At 42.0% G+C, this 23,908-nt stretch overlaps 1 protein-coding gene across 1 annotated transcript in view; it reads right to left on the reverse strand.

Moving 5' to 3' along the window:
- Positions 1-23,908, reverse strand: part of usp43a (ubiquitin specific peptidase 43a) — a 125,969-nt gene that overhangs the window by 77,594 nt on the left and 24,467 nt on the right. Inside the window, exon 3 of the mRNA XM_069666076.1 lies at positions 5,576-5,679. Coding sequence (XP_069522177.1) covers positions 5,576-5,679 — 104 coding nt within the window. The remainder of the gene's footprint in view (positions 1-5,575; positions 5,680-23,908) is intronic.

Genomic DNA, 23,908 nt, shown 5'->3' on the forward strand with positions numbered 1-23,908 from the left:
TTGGGGTGGGCAAAAAGTTAGTCAAACTAGCTACATGTCAGCACTCAGTGCACTCAGCACTCACTACAACAATATTATCTATATTTTATTAATTGCACAAGGGGTGGAAGGGGGATATCAGAGGGATGCTCGGCTTCAGCTGAAGTTTCGGTATCAGAATCAAAATCGGGAAGAAAAAAACAGTATACGAAAATAAAGCTAGAAATCATAGAAACTTTAGTTTCTTTCTGACAACATTTATTTTACAAATTGTGTAATATCCCAAATGTTTTCACATCCAATCTGCATCCAAATAAAAGCCTCTGTGATAGAGAAAGAGTACCCATCCTCAGCTATCTTGTTTGTTCAGACGGAGATGGAGGCTGGGGCTTTCCGCACGTCTCCCCGGCCATTAAAAATAGATGCCACAAACTGAGAGTGACAAACAGAGGAGGGGTGGGGGGGGGGTCCTTTGACAAAGACTCATTTAAACGCCGCACGATGGAGTGACTCGAGCACCGACTCCCACATTGGCAGCCCAAACCACAAGACAGCCCCGGCTCTAATCGCAAACATTTATTCAGATCAGACAACTGCACTGAGCGCCTCTGAGGAGCATCTCTCTGAGATATAAAAAGACTCTGGCAGGAAGGAGGAGGGAAGAAGGAGAGATCAGGAGAGTGATACAGAGAGAGCGAGAAGGGAAGACCGGAGAGAGACAAAGACTCAGACAGAAACAAAGAAACAAAAATTAGACACAGTGAGAATGAGGGGGACTGATTGCTCTTTTGTTAGCCTGCGTTTAGAGACAAAGTGACTCCAGCTCCCCGGTGATTACACGCAGCAAAGAGGAGGAGAAGAGAGAAAAAGAGGAGCAGATAAAGACGGCAGACTAAACCCGGCTCAGACTGAGACAGACTAATGAGATGAGAATACAAATGTTTATAAGCATCTTTACACTGAAAAAAGACCTGATGAAACCAGAGAAGAAAACACATTCCAGGCCATCAGAGTATCTCGGTCTATTACTTATTAAATGAGTGAGTCAACAGGGAGAATATAGCCTCAGAGTTTAGCCAACACTTTATGGTTTAACAGAAGGGATGATGTGCGTTTGTGATGTGTTTGGTAGAGTTTGATATTGAAGTGTTAAATGACACTATTATGACACAAGTTATTAAGTAAAATGCACATTAATGAACATCACTATGATGGTTTTGATTTGTTCAACCTCTTACAACTATTGACAAAGCTCTACTTCAATCATGCCGCAACATTTCTACTAGTGCAGATCATCCATCCATCATCTGTAATCATTATCTATACCGCATATCCTGTTCAAGGTCGCGGGGCACTAGAGCCCATCCCAGCTGTCATTGGGCGAGAGGCCTGTCAATCACAAGGCTGACACATAGAGACAGACAACCATTCCTGCTCACAACTGTGGCAGATTTTAGAGTCACCAATGAACCTAACAAGCATGTCATTGGACTGTGGAAGGAAGCCGGAGTACCCGGAGGGAACCCACGCATGCACGGGGAGAGCATGCAAATTCCACACAGTAAGATCCCCTATGTCCGAACCCGGAAACTTCTAGCTGTGAGGCAGCAGCGCTAACCGCTGCACCACCGTGCAGGCTTGGGTGCTGATCAGTTTGAGTTTAAATGCAAGACCATAAAGACCTCCCTGCCGAAGGCAAGATGGAAAGAACATTTGGTGAACGAAGCATGCAGCGAATTTAAAAATCAACCTTTATTTCAGGTCATTTGCCTATTTTCTCCGATATACTGTACATCACTAAAACTTCATCTTCAAATATAACAGTCTTGGACAAAAAGGTTGTCTAAAGCTCTCACCGTGGTGTCTATGTAATTGTCACATTCAATTTTAACAAGATTCTATTATTTCTAAAGAATGTTTTTGACATTGTTATGAATGAATGAATACAAATATACGATGAAGTATTAGGGCCATATTGAGGGGGAAAAAAATTCTATAAGATTACAAGAATAAAGTAAAAATATAATGTGAATAAAGTTGCAAGTTTGCGAGAAAAAAGGTCATATTACGAGAATAAAGTTGTAATTTTACGCTATGGTCAGTCTGTCAGTCTTTATTCTCATAATATTACGACTTTATTCTTGTAATCTCTTGTTTATTTTACTTTTAATGTGGCCCTAAAAAAAAACATCGACAAGGACTGTAAGTGTCCTCAGCAGAAATGTGAAACATGTTCTGTCTGTCACAACAGTGAAACAGAGCCAGGCTGCAGAGGGAAGGTCCCCTGCAGTAAAAAAACACACACATCTTCTGCTTTTTTCCCCTTCCTCTCTCTCCCCCTCTCAATATTTATACACATCTTACTCAGACCCCCTCAGGTGAATCCCACAGTCCTGCATTTGGAGGTTTGCAGTTACACGATAAGCTTGTTAGGCGGGACGTTACAACCTGTAATGAGTGATGGATACATCGGGAGAAAACAGCCGTAATAATGAGCTCTTAATGCACTCAGGACTTCTAGTTAGGGAAGAGGTGGGAATCAGAGGAGTAATTACCACATGTGTACGTGTGTGTGTTGCTGTTGTTACATAATTGTGTAAAGTTCTGTTTCAGAGTTTGGCCACATTTCTGTTGTAAATGCATAATCCAGTGGTTGTAACAGTGAATGAACCAAGAGTAAAAGAGTCTACACTGGAGTCTGACACAAGAGCAAATATTTTCTTCTCTCTGTCTCATTGTGTTGCCTTCTGAACTCGAGATGTGTTATTGCTACCGCTGCCCTGTCCTGAGTGCTTAGTCTCACACTTCTGTTTGTTTCACTGTTACAGGAATACAAGTCGGAGCTGAGAGCAAAGGCTCGGAAATCTTCTTCTAAAAGCCCCATGAATATAAAAAATTGTTTTTTGGTTTCATTGAAAATAGTTTGGTGTGAAAAAAAGTGTAAAGTGTGTGTTCAATGACAATACTATTACCATCTATTACCATACATTAGCACGGTTTTATTCCTGTGTCACTACCAGCCTCGGAAATGAATTTCCCAGAGCTTGTTAATCTAATCTGCTAATGAATTGGCAGCTAATCAGATAATGTCACATAAACACTTGGGTTTGTGAGTGTGAGAGACAGAGAGAGAGTGTGGGAAGGGGAAAGTGGTGTGTGTGTTCAGTCAGTAAGGTTGAGAGCATCATGGGAGACGAGGCTCCGCAGGGATACAAGGCCGTCACTAAGCGTTCAATCCATCATCCGCCAATGAGAGAGTGAGATAATCCCACAAATGAATGTTCTGGTTAACAACACACTGCAGTGTTCAATCCTGTACAAGTTTCACAGGTTGGCCTTTTTCTTGTGGGTCAACTCTGTGATTTTTCACAAGACTATTCTGAGTGGTGGCATCAACAAGGTCACTTCTCACCCAGAGACTAAATTCCTATTTTTCGGAGTGTTAAGTAAATTATTAAATGTGGATTCATCATGGCAGAGAAGCACAACATTAAAATTGCTACATTGTTGCCACACACCTAGAAAATAATCAGGGGTGGCTGTGGTTTAGAGGTACATTGGGTCGCCCTCCAATCAGAAAGTTTAAGGTTCACTACCCAGCTCCTCCGACATGCGGGCAGTATCCTTGGGCGAGATACTGAACCCCAAATTGCTCCCCGATAAGTTAATCAGTTGCCTTGCATGGCAGTCCATTTACCATCTCAGCATGTGGAAAACAGGCATTTTTAGCAGACTTACTTTTGACTACCCTTTAAGCAATCCCAGATTCTATCGGCTATAGTTTGACGACGATATAGCCTCTGGGGACAACGCTGAACATGCCGGACGTGTAGCCAGCGGTTAGCAATAAACGACTTCCAGTCAAGAAAAAGAACCCGTTTTTCTTGTGATTGACTTTAATTAACGGGTCTTACCTTGGCCGAAATTTCAACATCATGATGCAGAATAGTAAAAAGTAAAAATGAAGCTTTGTCAGGTCTGTCCTCAAGAGGAGAAGAAAACTACTTCTTCGGATCAGTCATTTCTGATGCATTCGAGGAAGTTGGGAAATATGAACTCTGAACGGCTTTCGTGACACAGCATCAAGGGAAGTTATCTCAAGATGAATGTTAGATCTAGAACAGATTGTTAGCTGTTAGCATGCAGATGTCCGTTTATAGAGATTAATAAGAAGCTAAATTGTTGTCAGGTAGCCGCTGATGGGAACCGGGATGTCATTACGGTGTATTACGCTCCGCCTGCTTTTGCTCTCCACGGACTGTTTTTCCCGCATACGCCGCAGCCTGCTGATGCGTGATTGGTCAATATTGGCCCAAAAAGGCTCACTAAAAGCCCATTCATTCCCCACAGGCAGGGAACAGAAAATCAATCAACAAGCTTGTCAGCTTCAACAAGTTTATGAGATCTGTCATCAGTTGTCAACAACGGATCAATCCACGAAACCACTAAATCCCTGCAGGCTGGAGAAATTTTAAGAAAGAGTGCAAGAACTGAACGACTTTTCAGTTTACAACCATAAAAAATGAACACACTATATATTCACTTTTAAGACGCCAGCTTCTGTGATGTTTATTAGTTTCTTTAAAAAGGACTCTGTGGACTGACTGAAGTTAATGACTGCTGTAAAGAAACTTAAAAAAAAGGTCCATTGAAAAATATGAAATAATATTATATTACCCATTTTTAAAGTGTAAAGAAAAATCTCTGCAGTATTATACAAGAACAACACTGAAGCAGCCATTCGCAGAGTGAAAGTGAAACAAGTGAGAAGTAATGGTAAGTAGTTAAAGTAAATGTACACAGTGTAGGGTGCTGAAAGGTTACTGAAGTCTATATTCAGGTCCATTAGAGGGTCTGTAAAAGCAGAGGACCTCAGCACTGACTCTCTGCTGTGACTGAAGCACAGAGAGCCAGCAGCCGCTGCTGAAGATGGATCTCCTGAATCTTTCACAGCTCTGTCTGACCTACTTTCTCCAGCTACCGATTCTTATCCACAGGAGAGAAAACACATTCTCACCTGTGCTACCTTTTCTCTTTAATGCTATGTATTGCACTCAGTTTATTCAAACAGTACCTCAGGACATTAGACGGAGTGCCAGCCTGCGTAATACATTATTGATAAAGAACTTTAGATAGTTTCCAAAATTAGTTCTCGTCCTACTTCTTACTAAGAGCTTTGAGTTTTGTGCTTTGACAGAAATGTGCGTCAATTTTTAGGGGAAACATATTAACAGGATTTCAAATCCACCGGTGAACCTAACGAGCATGTCTTTGGACTGTGAGAGGGAGCCGGAGTACCTGGAGGAAACCCACGCATGCACGGGAGAACATGCAAACTCCACACAGAAAGGCCCAACCTGACTCAAACTAGGATCATTCTAGCGACAGCGCAAACCAGTGTTGTGGATTGGATGCACCTTTGAGGCAACATGTAAGTCCTCTATACAATTCAATAAAGGAGACAGATGAAAGGTTTGTATAGCTACAGAATATTCTTTACCAGGCGTAAGCTTATTGGGCGTTCCAACACGCAGCAGCCATCTTGAATCCCCCTGATTTTGAATGATCTAAGCATGCTTATGACTTTGCTTCTCACCTGTACTGAGCCTGGAAGTGTTCCTGCACAAAACTGTGTCGGCTCCGAGGCTGCTGTGTGCTGGCTGAACTGGGACTGGAAGGTTCCTCCAGTGAGCCGGGTCCCTGCAGACGAAGAGAAAGAGGGTCAGAGAGGAGACACACAACCACTTTGGTGGACATGGTGTATATTTACTTTAATTTTAAAAGAAATACAAAATACAAATATGAATCATTATCATTCAAAATTTGTTGAATTAGACGAATTAGAACTTCAAAATAAATGTTATAAAGCTGCAGTAGGAGAGGTGTGATTTGAGAAATAAGCTGTCATTTGCTGTACAGAAAGAGAGCCTTCTGCACCACCTGCGGCAGGTGCTGGTTGTGAATAGTAGCTTTACGCACACTTTAATGGAGACAGATTGAATGGGAGATAAACAGATGACTCAACCTCTTGGACTTTGCCTTTTGCCTGCAGTATACTGTACAGAACTGAGAGCCTGAGTTACACGGTGTGAGTCTGGAAAAGGTCACAAAAGCAAAGACTCAGCATTCTATTCACTTTCTCAATAAAATACAAGATTATATAGATATTGACATTGAGTAAAACAGTAAAAACACACATAGAAAGTTAATTTACACATAACTTGTTCACACGTGAAAGTGAACAGGCTCAAAATGGGAAGCTAAATGAGAAAAACGTGATTCATCATGTAAAAATAGGGATGAGAAGGAAAATATAAATGTTTGCGGTAGAAAAGTTAACACAGCTTGGAGTAACAAAAATATTTGAGGTGTCAAACGTCCCACACGTCATGATGGCAAACTGAATGGATGTGATACCCAGCGTGATGCGTCACACTCGGCAGGGGGGCAGAAAGACTTCAAAGACAAATATAAGAATTAAAGAATGAGGGTGCTGAATTAAATATGGAAGAGTATGACTTGAGGAAATGGAGCAACAGAACCCTGAATCTGGATCTGAGATGGCTGATATTGTGCTGTAAGTGAACACGAGGTGTTAAGGATATAACACAATGGCAGACACAGACACAAGTAGACAAGCATGAGTCTGCTGCTGCTAAAGCACAATTATGACACTAACAGCAGACAGCTTGCTGATAGTGAACAGATCTATGGGACCTTATTTATGGCAGCTATTACACGCTTTATACCACTTTAACTACAACTTACTGTATGTTTCACTTCACTGCGTGAACAGGTGTTTTCAATTACTCTGCCCGATTAGACCTGGCTGTCCTGACAACAGATCTAATCAGTGACCTAAGAGAAAACACCTGGGAGGGGACAACTATTTGTGCCTTCGTATAGGCTAACGTCTACTGTGTTAACAAGAAGAGTGTGTCAAGAAAGAGAGAGGCCATGGAAGTCAGTGGATTGTAAGTTATACATTATTATTTTAGTTGTGTCGTTTGCTGATATTCCCCACAGCTTCCTCTTTTAACTGTCATTAAGCCTCTGTGTTTCCTTAATTACGCTACCCGCTAGCTAGCTTGCAAACTGATTAACCTCTGCGGCTTCTAGAAACCGACAGTGGTGATAATTTGCCGGCCATGTTCTTGCTGCCTAGCTATAATGTCATCATGACTAAACCACATGGAACGCAAAGCTTCAATTTGAAGGCAGCATATGACTTTAATTGAAAAATCTATTCCAGGGTTAAAGACTTTCTTGTAGCAGACTGTCATGGTGCTAACACAACTTCACACTGACCTGACACATCCTACTTTCTGCATCTTCTATTTATTCCTAGTTTCAGCACAGAACTGTGGGACGAGTTGTGTTGCTTAATTGTTAACCAAAGTTATTTTGGGAAGTTTCAATATGAATTATGTCGTTTTTCATTTGTATTCATGTTTTTTGGCCTTTCGTGCCTTTAATGAGAGAGGACAGTGGATAGCACCAGAAACAGGGGAAGAGAGAGCATGGCCGCTGATTTAACCGCTGAGCTAAACCGGCTCATTTTAATATAAACGTTGTTATTCATGTTCATTTCTTTATCATATTTTACTTCATTTAACAAAAGTATTAGTCAATGGGCTTCCATATTAACTGCTGGTCATAGGTCTACACAGTCAAACAGGAAGTAAGAGTCAGACAACTTGTAAGTGAAAAAACCTCCTCCTACTAGAAAAAGTACAATGGAAAACTCAAAATTGGAGGTCCTACTTGTAAAATCCTTTTACCATAAATTCATGAAGCAGTTTTCTGCTGTCACACAAATGGCAGCACTTTTTGGATGGTAAACCATATACTGAAAAGCAACACAGTGTAGTGTATGTATATTAGGGGTGGGACAAAATATCACTACGGCAATATATTGTTGTCCGGACTCGTGATAGGCTGGAGCCCAATATCGGTACTTTAATTTAGCGCTCTGAACAGATTTCCCTGTGATTTGGACTCACCGCATCACTACCTCATGACTGCTCACGGTGGAGCTTATGACATGAGGCAGGCGAACGTGAACGGAAATGAACTGGCCAAAGAATAATCAGATTTTGTGATGTATCGTTATTGTGTTGCAGTATACCAATAATCGCTATATCGCTGTATCCTTATGTTATTGCGATGCAGCAATTTGTATCATATCATGAGTTACCCTGCGATTGCTATATTTTTTGTATATGTATATATAAGTTATTCTACATGCCTAAAGGCTGCATTGCTGAGAGCAGTGTTATGTGTAAACTTACCAATGAAATATCAGTTTGTCAAGGTCGGCCATGTTTTTTCTTAAGGTTTGGCACGTTGGACCAAGAGCGCTTGGAAGACGGGACATTTCAACATCGTCCATACCGTATCGTGTTGGGTGAAGTTCTGAGGTTTTAAAAAAAAAAATAATTCTGTATTTCTTGATCATATTTTGAGTGCATTACAAATGAAAGATACCGGATTATATCATTATTTTTATCTAATTACGAGTCCTGGAAATGATGATTTGAAACATTACGTTGGTAAGCAGTTCTTCTTACAAACAGAGATTATCAAACTGTTACGCTGCTTTGCAATGTGATAAATGAACACTTTATAACCTTTTATTCAGGATGAGATGTCAAAATGTAACATATAAAAAGTGGTGTTAACATACCAATTAGAAAACAGAACTTTCAGCCTCAAATTGTTAATGAAAGACTGAAGATTAAACAGCAAACACAGTTACAGTCGACTGAGACACCAAGGTCTGCTTCTCCACTTACTGAGGGGAAATGAGAGTTTTTCTGCGCTGGTCTCGCATTGTGTTTGGAGCTAATGAAAATGCAATATTGATGAAGCTTTGCTTTGGCTAAAAGAAAATTTAAATCACTGCTGTATTCACTCTGAACAATGAGCAGCTTTTCAGCATCATTGAAAAGTTCTCCAAGGATGGATCTTTACAGATTATATAAAGAGGCAAAAGCCAGAAAACTGTTTTGGTTTCACTCTCTCGGCCTTGTGTGCACTTCCTCCTCACTCCTTCTAATGCTGCTGTGTCAGGCGAGGACACCAAGAATCCTCAAAGTGGAGAGTAAAAGGCGACCAGCTACAGGTGCTGTCTATTTGGGAGCAGTATTCTAACCTCAGCCATCTAGTCAAAGAGATATGCTTCATATATGTGAGATAAAAGCAGAATTAAGGTAAGAGAAGGAGGTTCCTCTGCCTCAGAGCGAACCCTGTGCGGCTTATCACTTGTAATGGACGGTTAAGAAGGCCTGTGTGAGCGATAGAGATTGGAAAATGGATTCATGTGCACCTGGGGAGCATGCAATGCAGCTGGGGGGATTTGAAATTGACTGAAATTTCCATTCTGTGCTGGTGCGCATCAGTTTCACAGAGGTGGGTGACAGAACGACGAAAAAAAAAAGAGTCACGAAAAAGTTATTCTGGATACTTGAGATGCAGAGTTTCTGAATCCTGGATAGACTGCAATAATATCAGGTTGGTTTTGTGAAAACTCTGGCAATCATATACGATTTTACACCTCACTTTGACAGCTGAATAAAAGGAGTGATGTTTCTTTTTTCTCTGCTTGAATTTGTGAACATATCACAGTCAGAAGTCTCAATACAAACATGTAATTTTAATCATAATAGTCTGTATTTTAATATCTTATTAGTGAATCTCAAGCTAAGCTGTTTCTGGGCCTCTTTCTCTCGATTTCACCCTCTTTACTCCATCGCTCCTCCGAAGGACAAAGGAGAACAATCCTCCGACCCTCAGAGACAGACCGGGTTACAAGCGTCACCATGGAAACCTGGCCTCATTCCCCCAATAAACATGTGGGAACAGGGAACTTTTTCATCCGTCACAGCGTGGCCTAAAAATAAAGAAAAAGGCTAATCACCAGAGCCATTCATGTTTGTCTGAAGCCATTATGCCGACTGAAAGCGCCCTGTCACGGCCCCATGTGCATGTTTGTGTACATTTGTAATACACTACAAATATCACAGAGTCTACTCACATTTTTGATTTCAAAGTCAAAGGATTAAATCTGTATTTCACCAGACAAAAGCCCGGCAGGTTCTTAACTAAAAAGGGGATTTTTGCAGAGATTTTGATGATTAAATAAAACACAAACAACACGTTTCAGATGTGTAATTAATTATTGCATAGAGAGTAAATGATTTTCAAAATAAAAGCACGTCTTTTGGCATGATCTGAAATGCCCTCACATTCTCCTGATGAGATGATAGATTGTTTGATGTTTTCAGCTCATTTCATATACCAAGACATACATTGTACATATTTTATGTAACATTCTTTAATATTTATATAATTTATATGATTCCATGTAGGTTTCTTGACAGTTGGATTACTGCTGTTCACTTTATTTGCTTTTTAACTCTATTTTTATGTTAACCTTAAGGTAAACAAGACCACTTCCTTGTTTGAGTAAACCTTTTTGGCAATAAACCCAGATTCTGATTCTCCTCATCCACTGAGGTACCAGTGGAAGTGCCACATAAAGAAGAAAGCAGTTGACAAGCGATGACAGTTAAGCAGTGTCAGTACTACAATAGGGCTATTTTGAAAATATATCTAATTGTGATTATTTTGACTTATATTGTGATTTCGATATGATGTTAAAGGGAGTGATATTTTTTACATCCTTATGCTCATTTTCATTAAAAATATGAATTAGTGATTATGGTGTGACTTTTTCAGGGATCTGTACCAAGCAAAGATATTTGATACTTGTATGATGTGTAGGCCAGAGCATCTCTGAGGCACAATATTCAAATTAAAATGGTATTTTGACACACATGTTACCCTTAAAAAATATTGCGCCTCCTGCAATTTGATAATTGCAGTCGGCTATATTGTGATTTCGATTAAATTTCAATTATTCATTCAAACTTTTATTTAAGCCTCGAAAATCAGTGCGGTTTCCCTCATTTGCAATGAAGTCAAGATACAGAAAATGACACAATTAATAAAAACATTCGCAGGCTGAGGTGAAGTGGTTTGATATCATTGAGATTAATTAATTAATTGTTCAGCCCTACAGTAGCCTTCAACAGGAAGTACAACACAGTGAAGAGAGGAATATGTATGAGACGGGCTTATATACATAATTCTTTATGCATAATACATCTAAACCAGGGCTCATCACTGACTACTTGATAATGCACCTTCCACCAGAGCAGGTCAACAACCTGAAAGCCAGACCTGAATAAAACTGCATTGAGCCACAATTAGAGTAAGAGATATTATATGACAAAGAAACACACAGATACACACACTTGAAACACTGAGTGTACCCTGCCTCTTTATTTAGCACCCAGGGAATAATAAATACCACAATGTTGTTCCAGCTCTGCTATCGGCTGCCAAAAATAGCTGCGTGGGGCAGGCCGCAGCAATGACAAGTGAATACTAACATACAGAAGCACTAAGCTGTTCAATTGTCACACTGGGTGCTATCCAACAAAATAAACCTCTAACAGATCTAGGACACATTCAGCCGCCTCCTGTTGCTCGGGGGCAAAATTACCGGCAGCATCTATAGGCCCCTGGTGGTGTTATTGATTTTGAAGATTTGCATACTGTGCGTGGTTTCCTGAGCTCAGCATGCTTCAGTTAAAAAAGCTGTACTTGTTCTGTCATCTCAATGAGTGTAGTGTCAAAATGCGTGCAGGTAAAGGTAGCAGAGAAATGAGCAGGTGCATTGAGACTTTAAGGAGGCATCTAAGGAACAGACTGGAGGAAATATTAAAGGGTTTATTCTGCATTCAGCTCAATTTTGCTTTTGTTTTGAAAGCCAGTTTTAGATCTGATCTAATAAAGCGTAGGAGCCAAAAGCCTGGGGGACTTGTAGCAGTGAGTTATGGGATTTGGACACACATACCTTCAAGAAAAGTGATGAATTTTTAGAGTAAATTCGGAACACTGTCTCCGTTCTGTTCATAACACCGGTGCTCTAAAGTGAACTGCTCTCCGGCTTTGGCAGCGTAGCCATTCAAAGCATGTTGAACAAGTTTTCTAAGCGTTTCAGGCCTGTAAAAAGGTCACTTTGAAAAGAACATCGTGTCCTCCAACTCTTTCAGTTCACTCCTCCTCTGAGCCATGACAGGTCAAACGGGTACATATCACCGCCATCAGCAGAGCCCGCCTTCATTGCATCACAGGAGCAGCTAACCCACCAGGACTCATGGGTATTGTGTATCATTGTGAGAACATTCCCCTTTTGTGGCCACTAAGGACTAACCACACACATACACATACAGCAGAGGCATGAGTGCACAGGGATGCACGCACAAATCAAGGGCGCACAGCTACAACCACTGCAACTTGACAAATGAGACAAGTCATGGCGGCACATCAGTCGGCCTCAGTCGACTCTGCTGTGTACTGACTGTACTGGGGATGTGAGAGGAAACAACAAACTCGCTGGTTAGTTTTTCCGCTATTTGTAACACTACAGGACGTCACTGACACATTACTGGTTGTTCATCTCATTTCTTATGCAGCTCTGTTGAACACTCTTTTCTGATTGGCTGATTACAGCATTCTAAGGTCTGCTATTTATCTACTGCTATGAAGAACAAACCATTGCAGCTCTAATCAGGCTGTGGAGTACTAACTGTGGTGATATCCGCAGAAAGAAGTCTGGTTAATTTGGCATTGGCCGTTTACTGTGAGGGAAAAAAGGGACAACAACAGCAGAGAAAAAGCAATCAAGGTAAAAGACAGAGTACGACAGAGAAACTGACCAAAGCACATGAAGTAAACACTAAACAGAAGACGGTATAGGATACAACGTATCACGTCTATAGAATATAAAAAAATTATGTTATCATTATCCCAAAATAAAATGCCTTTGTGAAGACTGTAACTGCAAAATAACAGAGGCCACAGAGGTGTGGAAACATGATAAATGAAGTGTATCCCTCTTCAGGTATTGTGTCACTTCAAGGGCAGAAGTGCACAATCACTGGAGGAGGGTTTTTTATTCCCTGGGAGTAAAAAATATAAATACTATGTAAATACATTTTAATTGATGTGGTCAAGGCACAGGCTGTATAAAAGGTGGACGACATGACATGACTTAAAGTGAAGCCAAAACATCTCTATCGCCCCCTGCTGACCGGCTGCAGTATAGGTCATAAAGCCCGCCTCCTCCATGTTAACAGATGGGACATGAGTCAAACTATAAAATCAAAATACACGCCAAAAACATTTTTTCTCAAACATGGTTTCTGTCATTATAGTTAGTTCTTATCATGCTGATTTATGACCAAGTGTTGATTTTTGTGTTGTCAAAAGGATGATTGACAGCTCTGTTGACAAATACGGCTCCTGCAGCTTCCAGTCAAACTTAAATGACTGTTCCAGTCATTTAAGTTTCCATATCTGTGAACATCTGCTTCAGACCAACACAAGAAGCTGTTCTGCTGTTAAATACGCCGACGTGGGGGATCTTGGCTGTGTATTTCGGTAGTTTAAGTGTTTATTTTGGTTAGCGGAAGTGGCTACGGCAGCTCCACCAGCTGATCTCTACTGCACAGCTCTTCTGGCTCCAACTGACGTCACCAGTGCAAGATGGCAGCGCCCTCCTCGGGGGTGTTTTGGCATGAATTTTTTACAATGACAGTAGATGGAGATATGCCGATACAGTCACTGGGTCAAGTAAAAAAAAATCCCAATGCTGCTGACGAGCACCCGGTATGTCAGTGAGGACATTTTTCCAGTGTTCTCACAGCAGAAATCAGCCTTCATCAGGAAGTAGTGCTGGATATTTGGTCGGTATGAATCAGGGATTTATCTTCACTTTAACCTGAGCTCTTTCCTTCTCCTCACAGACTTTCCTCCTCACCTCCGTCTGGGACTCAATTCAGCGTGATCACTGGAACATTTCTCCAGTGCAGCCACTGTAAATCTCTTTGGCCCGGAGCCTCTGGCAGAGACACAGCTCCCCTCAAGAGATCTTCACACTCCAATCCCTACATGAAAACATATGTTGTTATCAAAGCGCGGCTGATTCCCCGCGGGGCGCATTCATGTGAGACGTTACTGAGACGCTCCTCTACAGCGTGCAGGGAGGGAGTGGGAGTTTGGCTTGCTGTGTGTGGTTGTGTATTGGAAGGCTTTTGTATACGTGTGTATGTGTGTGAGAGGATGGTTGTAGTTTAGGAATCTGAATCACGGTAACAATAGGAGAGAGTGGGTGATTGTGTTTTGGCGAGTTGTTGTAGCTGCAAAACATCAAAAACAAACTAGGAGAGGCAGTTTGGCCTGGAGGGAGAGAGAGTGACTAATAAACAAAAGCTGCAGAGTCCATTGAGCGGAAACACTGGTTTATTTCTGCTTCAGATCACTGTGATCATAATTATTAAAAATCATATTCAGGAGAAATTGGAATTTAACTGGGGATAAAACAGCAGACATACAGAAAGCTTTATAGGTGGAAAGTGTGAAGCTTCTTCTTTAATGGAGCAGAGCGCAGCTTGAATTGACAGAAATACACAAAACATCATATAAAGACAAGTTGCCATGGCTGAAATAAGTAATACAATGCCTGCAGAAACTTTTTAACCTTACTTGCGGGATAATTCACTCACTGTGTTTCACAGAAAAGCTTAACTATCAGGTGCAGGTTGGTTCCCTCACCTCACTGACCAAGAGGATCACTCCATTTACAGATTCTATGAAAATGTAGAATCTATATACAGGGACATGGATTTGTAGTACAGGAAGTGTTCTGGTTTCCGTTTGTAGTCCGCTTGTAGTCCAATCAGCAAGCTGCGGTGTATGCAGGAAAAACAGTCTGTGTGGAGAGCAAAAGCAGGCGGCAAGTTCAGCTAACAATCCTTTCTAGATCTAAAATTTAACTTGAGACAGATTCCCGTGACGCAGTGTCACGAAAGCCGTTCAGCGAATAGATTTCCCGACTTCCTTGAGTGCATCAGAAATCATCAACCCAACCTCCGTTCAACAAACGAGCATTTTAGAAGTAGTATTCTTCTCCTTGAGGACAGACCTGACAAAGCTTTATTTTTACTTGTTACTGATCTGCATCATGATGTTGGTTTCTTTTATGGGTTCATACCACAGTAGTTCATGTAACTTTCTATTTACAGTGAAACTGACTCACCAAAAACAGATGAGCGGACGCTCCTCCGGGGGATTTAATGAACCGAGACATGACGCCGTTTATTGTGCTGGGGTGAAATTTGCTTCACTTTTGATCTGAACACACGGTCGCTTCTCAAGTTGCTAACTGGACTGTAAACAATGCAGCGCACAGAAAAAGGAAGTCTTGGCTGCAAGTCCTTATCCCTTATCACTAAACACTGGCTAAACCAGAATGCCGGGAAAATTCACTGTCACTTCTAGAGGCTGTATCGTTGTCAGACTGCAGCCGATGGGTTTCGAGACTGTCATCAAGCAAACCAATGAGAAGGTTAAATTAATTCTGATGAATAAAAAAGCAAGAGACAGTTTGTTTAAATTCTAACTCCGATACCGATGTTATATTCTAAACAGTCAGTGACAGCGAGGCTGCAGTTTATAATCTTGTTATATGATATTTGTGATATTATTCAATATTCTGGTGATGGCACCAACAAAAAAGAGTTCAGTGTTGCTACTCGCCAACAATGAACATCGATAAGGTCAAAGCTGACCTTAGGTCAAAGGTGAACTTTGACCAGCAAGTCTGCCCCAGCTGATGAAGAGACTGCACTGAAACAGGAAATGCAATCTGAAACATGTTAGACACGTTTGTTACAGCATCAATTAATGTGACCTGAAGAAAGCATTTGCAGGATTGCAGAATTTAGTTTCATACTGATTCTTATTTTGTGCTTTATTTAAACAACAGCAGCTTGTGTCATTTTCTTCCGTGTCCGTGTCTTGGTGTAAATTAATATTTTTACACTTCACAATGACAAATTTAGCATTTTCTAACATCAGCTGACATCTGGAATCAAATCAAATCAAACTTTATTTATATAGCACCTTTCATGCAAAAAGAATTCAACACAAAGTGCTTCACAGAAAAATTAAAAACATATCACTAGAATTAAAAACATATCCCAATAATACAAATACTTGAAACCTTACCTGGAAGGTAAGAGTTTTACACTGACCTGAAGTGATTTGAGTAAAGTAATATGCTAATGTCATTTTTAATAATGCTACTGCCTCAGTGGGCAAAGCAACCTAAACTGCAGTTACAGAGAAAAACATTTTATGGACTCTAAAAATAACCTCTGAAAAATAAACGGTGTTGGACTGAGGAAACACGCTGATTCAGTTATCGTCTCAAAGCACATTTTTAATCAACAGGCCGGCTGCTGGGTCTTAACACACTCACCTTGGCTGCCTGCGGCTGCTCTGAGTCATCACAACACACACTGAGAAAGAAGCTCGATGCATTCCCACAGACAGACACATGCACACACTATCATATATATAAACTCATGTGTACCTACACAGCGTTACTCCCTTTATCTTTCTCCATCTCTCACACAATAAGAGGCTTTCAGGTCCAAATGTGTTTTCAAGCAGGCTCATTACAGAAGCTAAACTGTGTCAACCTGAATGTGAGTGCTTCCATGTTTCTTCTTCCAAATGTGTCTTCACCACAGCGAGGCCAGACTGAGCCAGATCTACCAGACGTGTTATCTTACGCAGCCATACCTCTGGCGCAGGCCATGAAGGGCTGGAGACATTTTCATGACAAAAACCTGGGAGTCCTGAGCTGAACCAAAGGCAGCACAGACTCTGTGTGGCTCTGAGACTGAATCAAAGTCCTCGGATACAGCACCTATAGTGCCATATTTCTGTATTTGTTCCATCCAGCTTTCATGAGAACACCCAAAGGCAACTTTCACACATTTAGAGACAAAAGGTTGAGATCAAAAGTTAATTAATAACATGTATGGAAGCTTATTGATGCCACTCCAGGAAAAGAAAGCTTTCTTCTGTTGTTTTCTTGTTCTGGTGGAAATGTTACCAGACTTTTATCCCTGGAGCCGTCTGTCACGACATGATCAAAACCTTAAATAAAATATGTACATCTATACACCTACATCTATGATCCTGTCGGTCAGCACTGTCATGTGCAACTCAAACAGAGAGGAGAAGGAAGGGAGATGTCTCACTCACAGTGATTACCATCACTACGAGTGTGGCTCAGTGGCAGAGTCCGTCGTCTCTCAGAATCGTAAGGTTGGTTCAATCCCTGACTGCTACAGTCACTTTAGATACTCATTGGAGAATGACACTTATGCATCTGCCATCAGTGTGTGCATGTGTGTGTGAAAGGGTGAATGTGACATGTAGTGTAAAAGCACTTTGAGTGGCCGGAAGATCAGAAAAGCGCTATATAAGTAAAGTCCACTTTCACCGACATGTCCTTGAGTGTCCTGCTGCATTAAGAACCTCTTCGCCACAGTTAATGAAGTTACAATCGGCCCACTCACCACTGACAAATGAGTCTTGTTGCAACACAAATAGTATCCTGTCGCGCCTGGTAAACTGTCAAGCCAACATTTAGTGACTGTACCAAGCACTAGCTGTGGTATTTAGTGTTTTTACTTATCGGCCTGAAACTCAGACATCTCAAAATCTGAACTGGTAAGAAAGCCCAGAATTCACAAAATCTGAACATCAACATATAAGACAAATAACAAATACATAGGTGACGTTCAACAATGAAAAAATAGATAACATATTCCACTGTTTCTGCATCAATGGAAACAGATTGTTTCTCAAAGCGTGTTTTATCAAGCGTGTTAGTCCAATAACGTGTGTGTCTTTGTGTGTGTGTTGAACTGTATTCTGCGCAGAAGTAGCCCACACTTTAAGCCGCTGCTAGCAGCTTGCTGTTTGGGGCCTCCTGCAGGCGGAGATGACGTCTCCCACTGAGTGTGTGAATTAGAAGAGCCAATGTTGACTGAGCCGTTTGCTGCTTCAGGAGTCAGATCCACTCCTGTCTTTCAGAGAGATCCTGCCACCAGAGCGTTGAGCTGCAGTCATAACAGTGCAGGTCGGGCTTTAATAGAAGTGAGCCTGTGTGTGTCGACACTGTCTGAGAACTGAAACTTTCAGCTCACCTTCTACTTTAGCAGCTTGTGATAAATGATGCTGGGCTGAGTGTCTTTTATCATTTCTCAAAGTGTCAGAGCAGAGAGGCAGCATGGCAGAGGTCAAATGGGGTCATTGAGGAGAGATGGAGGAAGACAGAGACAGAACAAATACACAAAGGACAGATTAACAAGGCAAGAGGCAAAGGACTATTAGAATGAAGGAGGAACTCCTGTTAAGGACAGATATAACAAGAGAACACAGTGCGTCATTTCAGCCGCTACAATAACAAAAGATTTTGTTGGATGACAAGAAGAAATGTGGGACTGTCTTACTGTCTTCATTGTCAAACTGTCACAATTGCCAATGAAAATCTATGCAAGTGGTTCATGCAGAAGTTATATTAACTAATAAAGTTGTTAACTTTGGGAACTGCGTACTGTCTTGCACAATGATTCAGGAGAGCTAAATCCAAGGCTAAGCTAATTTCTGTCGGCATTTTTCTGGCGATATTTTCCGCCGATAAAACAACGCTTTAATTTTGCACGAATGCTCGATGGTTCCCTGAAAAAGCTTGACGTAATGCTACATTAACTTGGTGCGAGTGTGTGCGTGCGCATTGCCTGCATCACGCCTCTTCCGTCCAGCATGAAGAAAGGTGAAAGATATCTGCAGAATGGCAGTTTTTTCAAAGTTTTCCAAATGGACAGAATGTATTTGTTCTGTGCAATAGGTTACAATTGTACATATTTTGTATAATATTGTTTTTATATTCTTATTGTTTATTGTTCTATTATTATTATAAGTTCCCTGACAGTCGGGGTACTGCTGCTCCTAGCTACCTCCTTTTTTTACTTCTGTGTTTGTTGTTCTGCACCTAAACAACAATCAAATTCCTTGTATGTGAAAACCTACTTGGCAATAAGCCTGATTCTGATTCTACTCCAGAGGATGTGAGTAAAAAGAGTGGGAGAAGACAGAGATAGAGAGAGCGGCTGGCTGTCGGAGCCACACAGAGACTGACTCAGAAGAGAGGAATGAGGGAAACGCTGTCCGTGCAGTAAAGCGGCTGACTCACCTCTATTCTTTCAGCTCCGGACGACTGCTGCTAATTCGGCCTATTCAAAGCCGGCTTACGCTAACAAGGCAGACTGGGAGATAACGGGGGAAACCACAGGCATTTTTTAACCCCTGCTTCCCCAGCAATGGTAACCCCTTCACCTCTTCCTCTCTGACAGTACTTGTGCTTCCTTTTTACACATTGATCAGATTTTATTGATTGGTATGTATTGTTGGCACTGCTTTTGAAGATCAGAACCAAATACCTCCACTGCATCTTTCACTGATCTTAAGCCTAAGCTTATCTGAAGAACACTGCATGTACCCACTCCACTTCACGTGGTGCCGAGCCCAGCCAGACCCGCCACTCTCTGGCTGTTACTATGGCCAAAACAAAGGCAGAACACAAACTAAGCAGCCTCAGACAAGAGCGCCTGGCAGAGCGCTGACAGCCAAATCTGGCTTGGCAGCAGAGGCTCGCTCCATCTCTCTCTCTCCTCCTCTCCGCTTCTGTGTCTCTCATCTCACACCGGAGGAGTTCATTCCCAAGCAAATATTGACTTAGAGAAATAAACGAATCGACGTGACTAATCGAGATGAAAGGGAGGGAATTCATTAGCCTCTAAAGAGTCTGGGTCCTGTGAGGGTGTTTTCCCTCGCTTTGATGAAGCTGAGCCGGGGGATGGCCGGTGCCAGCAGAGCCTCTCGTCCTACCAGGATAAAAAGCTGCATTGTTGATCTGCACTTGGCATTCTGGGAAACACGGGGAGAGATCTCGTACCGAGGGAAATGCTGAGAACTTTAAAACTGAAACGTGATCACATATAAGACCAGTTAGTCTTTCTAAGATGATATAAAAGACACTAGAATGACATTTCCACTTCAAGATAACCTTCAAGATAAAGTTCTCTCTGCCACACATATGATTACATTCTTACTTAGGCCCCGAAATACTTAAAATACAAGGCTTGACACATTTGAGAAAGTAATAACGCTGCTTTACTGTTTCAAGGGCTTCTGTTTTGAGCTGCACGAGGTCTGTCTGTTTTTTAAACCCCTTATCCTTCTGCAAAATCTGCCACACTGGCATATTAGCGCCAAAGCCTCTCTAAAACCAAGAGAAAACAAACATACTCCCACGGAGAGTCAACCACAATCCGCAATGTCCAACACAGAGAGACTAAATATTTACATTTTATTAAGAATCTACCACGTTTATACAATATTCTTCTTCCAAATACGAATGACTGCTTGGTTGGCATTGTAAACAACTTGTACTTGAGTGAGATCCAAATATTTCCCTTTCAGTTCAGTGTACAATGCAGAACAGGTGACAAGAACAGGTCAGACTGCATAATTACCGGGTCTGCAGGTGCCAGGAAGACACGACCATATAAGGCAGACAAGCATGGAATGGGTGTGGTGGAAGTTACACTGAATGCTGAACCTGCCGGACAGACTCTGTTTGCTGAGTAAGACCAACAAAGCACCAGCAAGACCAGTTCTAGAAACCAAACACTGAACACACGGAAGACAGACGAGAATAGGTGAAGCAATCTCTGTGAGGGTGTGAGGCAGGTTGGTTATTCTCCTTAACTCATATGTTACACCTGGGAGCCAACAGGTATCTTTAATTTATCTCCATAGTAATTACTGCAAAATCCACACGTGCGATCTCACACCTGCATCCACAGAACTAATTTACGCCTTTTCCAATCTTCAGCAGCTTATCATACATCCTGCAAATCCACCAGCCAACAGGGAAAATACAAAGTAGATGAATGTGGGCTGAAGTTCAGGAAATAACTAAATATTTGGAGCAAAAACAGGGACAGGTTAATTAGACTGTTCACCCTTTACATTTTTAGACTTACACCTGCTAATAACCAAACACCAGACCAACCAAATATCCTGACAGATTATCCTTGTGTTTTTGGAAAGCGTGTTTTGCAAATGGCTAGCTGAGGGCAGAATGTAGAAAAGTTTCTTCTAGTCTTAAGAACAAATTAATTCCAGTCTTAAAAGGATGCTTAAATAGATTAATACACTGCATTAAAGGATAAAACTGTTAATCCATTAGCTATACCGATTATCCCTGAAGGGATGAGGAAGGCTGAAGCAAAACCCATCTGATATTGGGCGAGAGCTGGGGTACACCCTGGCCAGGTTTTATCTGGTGAACATCTCACTTAGGTAGAGGCTGGAGAAGACCTGGCTGGCACTGGAACTTAGAGAGTCAAGTTACCAGCTGGTCAGGAACGCTGGTGCCAAGATCCGGACATGGAGAGCAGGGAATGCAGAAGACTGTGTGGACAACGCCATCTCTAGGCGAAAGCCTCAAGACCTCACAGAAAGAATTCAACTATGGAGAAGTGGTCCGGGCTGGGGAGAGCCACAAACGTTTTGGTCAAAAGCATCCAAGAAAGAACAAAAGAGGTTGGTGGTCACAGAAGTGACAAGAATGGAGGAAGACAAGCTCTTGGTAAAGTCTGTCAGCCAATGTCAGCAAGATAGGAGGGCATTCTCCAAAGGTCAATGGGATGGAGTGACCTGTGGAAGATCCCTCAGGCAAGACTAAGCTTTCTAATCAGAGCCACATATGACATCCTCCCCAGCCCAGCTAATCTGGCTCAATGGTTGGCTCAGAGGAACTGTGGCCTGTGCAGAAGGACTCAAGTAAATCTCCACCATATCCTGTCTGGTTGCAAGGCCGCTTTGGTCTTGGCAAACGGAACACCCCAGAAGCAGCGTGTCCAGTTTTTGCCAGCAGGACAAGTGAGGCAGAAGTGGCCCTCACTGTTCCCAGGAAACGACTAGTCAACGAGAGCAGACCTCGACAAGCACCTGAGGTTTCCCACTGACATCACCGCCACCACACTGAGACATGACATCGTCCTGTGGTCGCCAACCGAGAACCATGTTGTGATAGTTGAGCTGAGAGGTCCATGGGAAAAGGGCCCTGAAGAAGCATGCGGTATGTTGACCTACTGTCTGAATGCCAAGAAGAGGCGAGAGAGCAACAACCTACCCAGTAGAATTCAGCTGCCGTGTCTTCGTGAGCCTCTCAACCCAACGCTTCCCGGGAGACATTGGCTTCAAATCATCAAAGGGAAAGAGTCATACAAAGTCTCTCTGAAGAAGCAGAAGAGAGAAGTTTCTGGCTCTGGCTTCGGAGAAGAGACAAGACCTGGGGGAACCGAGAAGCCACTTAGTAAAATACCTGACCTTCTAAATCCAGCTGCAGGTAGAGGCAAGGAGATGCCCCTGACCGCTGCCCCACCATCCTGAGATGTTCTGGGAATAATGGGGCGAAACACCAGTGAGGGATGGCTCCCAGCCGAAGACACTGCAGCTGGTGTCCAGGCACGGGCGGAGGTGCAACAAGCAGAAATGCTCTGCAGGCAACAACACCAACCTGTTATCAAAGTATTCTTCTTATAGTCAATACACTCAAACTCACATACACACTTACTGAATATACTCATTACATTCAACACACTTTGTAGTCTACACTTAATATTCAGTTTCCAGGGCACAGATTAAGTACAGACGACACTAGCTTGCTATCCTTCAAACTGCAGAAAAACCTGAAACACACAAATCTGGGTTAATTTTTCATGTTCTCGGGGCCATTGAACTGTTAAAAAACATCAATTCAAAGAGCAAGAATTTACTTTCACCTCTTTGAACACCCTCCTAATAAAAAGGCTACAAAATGATGGAATGTGAAGGTCATTAAATTTCACTTGTGCAGAGCTCATTCGGAAAAGGGTTGCTATTTTATGCTCAGAATGTAAGAGCTGACTCTTTCAGCATTTATAATAGAAGTCTAACTTCCATTAGCTTTCCATAGTCCTCAATTCACCCTAATCTTCATTACAGAAACCCCTCCACCAACTCCCCTCCTCTCGCTCTTTCTCTGCTTTCCACTCAGCTTGACTTTCACTTTCTTTCCCTCCCTCTCTCTCTCACTCTATGTATAGACAGAAGTTTATCTTTCCGATGTTCTCGAACTATTTAAAGCAGGACTTCTTTTGAAACATTCATGTATTTAATTAAATGATTCTAAGGAAATGTCGTGAATATTTCATTCACGTAGTAGGAACCATTAAAAGCCTTTCACAGTGAATGTCCACCTGCAGGTTGCTGTAAGTGTCTCTGATGCCCCTGCGAGGTACTGTAGTCACCTGCATGCGTGTGTATGTGTGTATATATATATACTTGTGGTAGGACTGGACAAAGTATGGAGAGAAAACCCATTCCAGACCTAAAAGAGGAACGCTGTTGGTAGGATGGGAGGTAAGGGAAAAAAGAGGGAGCGAGCAAGGGCATCTCTGTCTGCTCTTGTCAAACATGCAAGAGAGGGTTTTAAAAGCTCATCCTGAAAACTCTTCCATCCGCTGTCACACATGAAAACACACACACACACACACACACACATAGAAATAACAGCAGTAGGATGTGAAGGAGCTGCAGAGGGCAGGAAGTTGTCTGAAGGATGTACCTGCTGCCATCTCCTGAGCATGAATCAATCTCTGTGCTAATGTTGCTGCCGCGTATGGATCTCTATGTTTGTGAGTGTGTGCGCGTGCGTGTGTGTGTGTCTCTCTCTATGTGTTTTTGCACCCTGAGAGGACATATTTAATTTTTCATAAGCTCCCGCAGCATGGCATTTCAGTCACAGTGCTCCTCTGTATAGGGGCTGCTCCACAGCTGGGTAGGGGGTCCCTACTTCAGATCCCTCACAAATCCTGGCTGCTCC

The sequence above is a fragment of the Semicossyphus pulcher genome, unplaced genomic scaffold, assembly GCF_022749685.1.
Source record: "Semicossyphus pulcher isolate SPU_LCO1_2020_fin unplaced genomic scaffold, fSemPul1.0.p SCAF_17, whole genome shotgun sequence".
Classification (NCBI taxonomy): domain Eukaryota; kingdom Metazoa; phylum Chordata; class Actinopteri; order Labriformes; family Labridae; genus Semicossyphus; species Semicossyphus pulcher.